The 5000-nt window shown below is 23.1% G+C and overlaps 1 protein-coding gene across 2 annotated transcripts in view; it reads left to right on the top strand.

Moving 5' to 3' along the window:
- The window catches only part of LOC125044968, a 9610-nt gene that overhangs the window by 4600 nt on the left and 10 nt on the right, over positions 1–5000 (top strand). For both annotated transcript variants that reach the window (XM_047641945.1, XM_047641946.1), the window contains exon 4: positions 3863–5000. This exon is cut by the window's right edge and continues 10 nt beyond it. In XM_047641945.1, the coding sequence (XP_047497901.1) occupies positions 3863–3936 (74 nt within the window). In that variant the 3' untranslated portion in view covers positions 3937–5000. The remainder of the gene's footprint in view (positions 1–3862) is intronic.

Genomic DNA, 5000 nt, shown 5'->3' with positions numbered 1-5000 from the left:
CATTAATGATGAAAAATAATAATAGTGATAATAATAGTAATAGTAATAGAAATGATATAATACAACAGTAATGATAAAATGATAATAATAAATACAATGATATTGATGACAATGACATTAATGATAATGATGTAATATTATTGATAATGATATAAAATAATGATACTAATAATATAAATCATTATGATAGTAAGAATAATGATAAAGATATGAATAACTATGGTGATAATAAAAGTAATGGTAATAATAATAACAATAATGATGACAATAAGGGTAATGATAATAATAATGATAATAATATTAATAGCAATACCAAAATGATAACAATGATAATGATAACAGTAGTAGTAGTCGTATTAGTAGTAGTAGTAGTAATAATAATGATAATAATAATAATAATAATAATAATAATAATTAATGATAATAATTACAATAATCATGATAAGAAGAAGAACAATCATAATAATAATGATAATAATAATGATAGTAATAATGATAAAGATAATGATAATAACAATAATAACAGTGATTACAAAGATAACGATAGTAATAGAAATTACAGCGATAAAATTGATAATAACAATAATGACAGTAATATTGATTCTAAACGAGGAAGCCGGACCTCCCCGGGCCATGCGTGAGAGGAGAGCCTGGGCTTTGCCGACTCATGCCCACTCGACGTAAACAAATCGCAATAATGAAAATGTTGAATGACGATAGAATTAGTGGTAATGATAATATGAACAACAACAATAATAAAACCGTTAATAATAATAACAATTATAATGATAATGATAATAAAATAACGATGATTATAATAATGATAATGATAGTCATGATAATAGTAATCAACATCATCATCATCAACATCATTATCATCATCATGATAAGAGGAAATAATGGCAACAATATCAAGAAAAAGATAATCATTATAATAATAATAAATTGATTATAATAATGATGATGATAATAATAATGATGATAACAATGATGATAGTAAGGATAACAACAACATCAATAATAATAATAATAATGATAATGACAATAATAAGAATGATAATAATAATAATAATTATAATAATGATAATAATCATAATAATGATCATAATAAGAATGATAATAATAACAATAATAATAATAATAATAAAAACAATAATGATAATGATGATGATGATAATGGCAGTAAAAAAGAAGGAAAGAATTTAACAACAATAATATCAGTAATAATAAAAATAATAATATCAATAATAATAGTAACAATAATAGCAATAATTGTAACAATTATAATGACTTCCCTGATAATGATAATAATAATGATAATAAAACGATAGTAATAATATTAACAAAGTTGTAATGATAATAATATTGATAATGATAATAAAACGATAGTAATAATATTAACAAAGTTGTAATGATAATAATATTGATAATGATAATAATGATAATAATAATGATAATGATGATAATAATAATAATAATTATAATAATAGTAATGGTAATAATAAGAATGATGATAATAATAGTAATGGTAATAATATAAATAATTATAATAATAGTAATGGTAATAATAAAAATAATGATAATGATAATAAGGATAATAATGATTATAATGATAATAATGATAATAGTAATAGTAATAACAATAATAATGATGATAATGATGAAAATAGTAGTAATAATAATTATCATAATTACTGATAAAGAAAATACTGATATTGACAATAATTATAATAATGGTGAGGAAAATCAACATCATCATTATCATCGTTAAAATAATAATAATAAAAATATAATACAAATAATAATGATAATAATAATAATAATAATAAGAATAGCAGTAATGGTAATAACAATAATCATAGTAAAAAACTATAAAACAATAATATAATAGTGATATCACTAATCATTGCATTAGTTAATAATAATGAAAATTATGATAACAATGATATTATTAATAATACTTATAATGAAAATGATGATGATAGCAATAATGATAATGATAGTAATGATGATGATGATGATAATAATTATTATTATGATAATTATTATATTATTATTATTATTATTATTATTATTATTATTATTATCATCATCATCATTATCATTATTATCATTATTATTATTGTTATTATTATTATCATTATTATTATTATTATTATCATTATTACTATTATTATTATTATTGATAGTAACAATAACAATAATGATAATATTGATAATAATAATAAGGACGAAAGTAATAATGACAATAATATAGTTTTCGTCTGTTATAATAATAATAATAATATAGTTTTCTATTATAATGATAGAGTTTTTTCTATAATAATAGTGACATAAGTTACGATGAATATCTAAATGATCAGTAATTATGGCTATGGCAATGATAATGATGACAGTGAGAATAATGCAATGATGATGACTATAATGAAATTGATATTTGTTGTGGTAATAGCAAAATTAATAGTAATAACAATAAATAGGAATGATGGCAACAGTAATTCTAATAATAAGAAAAATATAATATCAATGACATAAATGATAATGATAATCATTATATAAACTTTATTCATGTGACAAATGTAGAAATGTAATTACAAACAACAACAACAATAATAATAATAATAATGGTAATAATGATAAGAATAGTAGTGATAATAATAATGATAACAAAGGGATGATATTAATAATAATAGTAATGATAATCACAATAATAATAATAATGATAATTATAATAATAATGATAATGATAATAATAATAATAATAATAATAATAATAATAATAATGATAATGATAACAATGACATTAATAAAAATTAGAGTAATAATGAGTATAATAATAATATTAAAGATAATAGTAATAATAATAATGGAGATAATAGTAATAATAATAGTAATATTATATGTATAGTAATAATAATAATAATAATAATAATAATAATAATATTCTAATGATAATAATGATAATAATAGAAATAAAAATAATAATCATGATATCAATAATGCTGCTGATGATGATGATAATAATAATGATAATAATAATGATTAAATAATTATGATATTGATTATAGTAATAACAATAATAATTATTAAAATTATAATAATAATGATGATGATAAAAAAGATAATAATGACAATGATAATGATGAAAATACTACTACTACTACTAATAATAATGATAATGAAAATAAGTAATGCTGAAGATAATAATTATGATAATAATAATGAAAATAATAACAGTGATAGTAATATTGACAATTGTCACATATAATGATTACAATAATAATGATAATGATAATAATAATAATAATAATAGTAATAATAATAATGATAATAATGATAATAATAATAATAACAATAATAATAATAATGTTAATAATGATAATAATAATACCAATGATGATGATGGTATTAATAATAATAACAATAATAATAATAATAATAATAATAATAATAATAATAATAATAATAATAATAATAATGATAATAATAATAATAATAATAATAATAATAATAATAATAATAATAATAATAATAATAATGATAATAATAATAAACATAATAATTGTAGTAGTAGTAGTAGTAATAGTAAGAATAATGATGAAAATGATGATGGTAATGATAATGTAATAATAATATCTTTAATAATAATAATGATGATAATAATCACAAAAACAACAATAAATGTATATGTGATGATACTTATGGTCTTCACCTATAATGTGAGAATGATTATTTTATTGGTGACACTGGTAAAAGGATCCTCGCAGTCGCAATAAGTGAGCCGAGCAGCAGCAGCGCCAGGAGAGAGAAAGCTAGAGACAACGCAAACGACCATCCTAAAGATATCCCTCTCCTTCCGCAGACAAGTCCAGCGGGACGAGCTACGGCAGCGACCGCCGGCCGGAGCCCCACTTGCTGCACTATCTGCAGAAGTGAGCCTCCTCAGCGCCGAAGCTGAGCGCCGGCACCGTCCACCCGTACCTGGCCCGCCACCGCACCTGGAGTTTGCGTACCTTCAGAGACTTGGAGTCCCGACATATCTTTTGTAGAATTAAGAACCTTGTAGATATTTGTTGTGAATATCGAGTAAGTGGGAAATTTGGGTCTTTATGTCTTGTTACATTTTTCTTTTGATTCTTCCCGTCACTCGCAATTTTAATTTTCGTTTCTGGAAATAAAGATACTGCAAGTGCTACTTCTCATCCATTATCAAGTTTGACTTGATTTACAGGCTGTGTATTCATCTGGCCTGCATTATTTATTTTCCTATTTGACGCCGTTGTATTTATCAAGGAGAGTTTGAAGATGCATTATCTACTATTTATTTTCCAGTGGTTAGAAGCCTTGAGGCCATATTATTTATTATCATTTCAATATTTATGATCGCATAATAATTAAGTTATAATTTCCATTAATATTGTGTTGCTATTCCTATAAGTTAGATTCGGGGTAGTAATTAAGTTCAACCAATTTCAAGAGAAATGGGCAACAGCAGCAGTATCTCATTACTAAGAAGCTTCGGTAAAGTCAACGTTGAATACAGATGCTCTTAAAGTAAAAGACTTCACTTTTTTACTTTCGTTCCTTCACTTACCATTGGTGTGACTTCCTGTATGTCGGAAAGGGAAGCCGAGGGAATGTTGTGTCGACGACGCCTGGACGGAGCGCAGTTCAAAGAGCAACTGTCGTGTTTTACAGTACACTGGATTTCGGTTTTGAAGGGAAGATTTACTTAAGATTTTTCTTGTCATTTGTTTCTTTGTGCATTTCAAAGGCAAAATGTATTTTTTGTTTGTATCGCACTTTATGTCGTAAGTTCAAGTTAGGATTGTCTGTATAAACTTTGTCTTTTTACAAAATGATTTCAACTGGAGTATAGTCAGTACAATATAAGCGTATAACCTAAGTTCCAGCCTTATTTACGACAGGTTGTTAGGTTTCACTAAACATGTCACGTTACCAGTGTACACGTTTTGGAAAATAATAAAGCTGCATGATGC

This window comes from Penaeus chinensis, chromosome 36 (genome assembly GCF_019202785.1).
Source record: "Penaeus chinensis breed Huanghai No. 1 chromosome 36, ASM1920278v2, whole genome shotgun sequence".
NCBI lineage: Eukaryota > Metazoa > Arthropoda > Malacostraca > Decapoda > Penaeidae > Penaeus > Penaeus chinensis.
The sequence above is the reverse complement of the archived record's forward strand: the minus strand, read 5'-3'. Positions and strand labels throughout refer to the sequence as shown.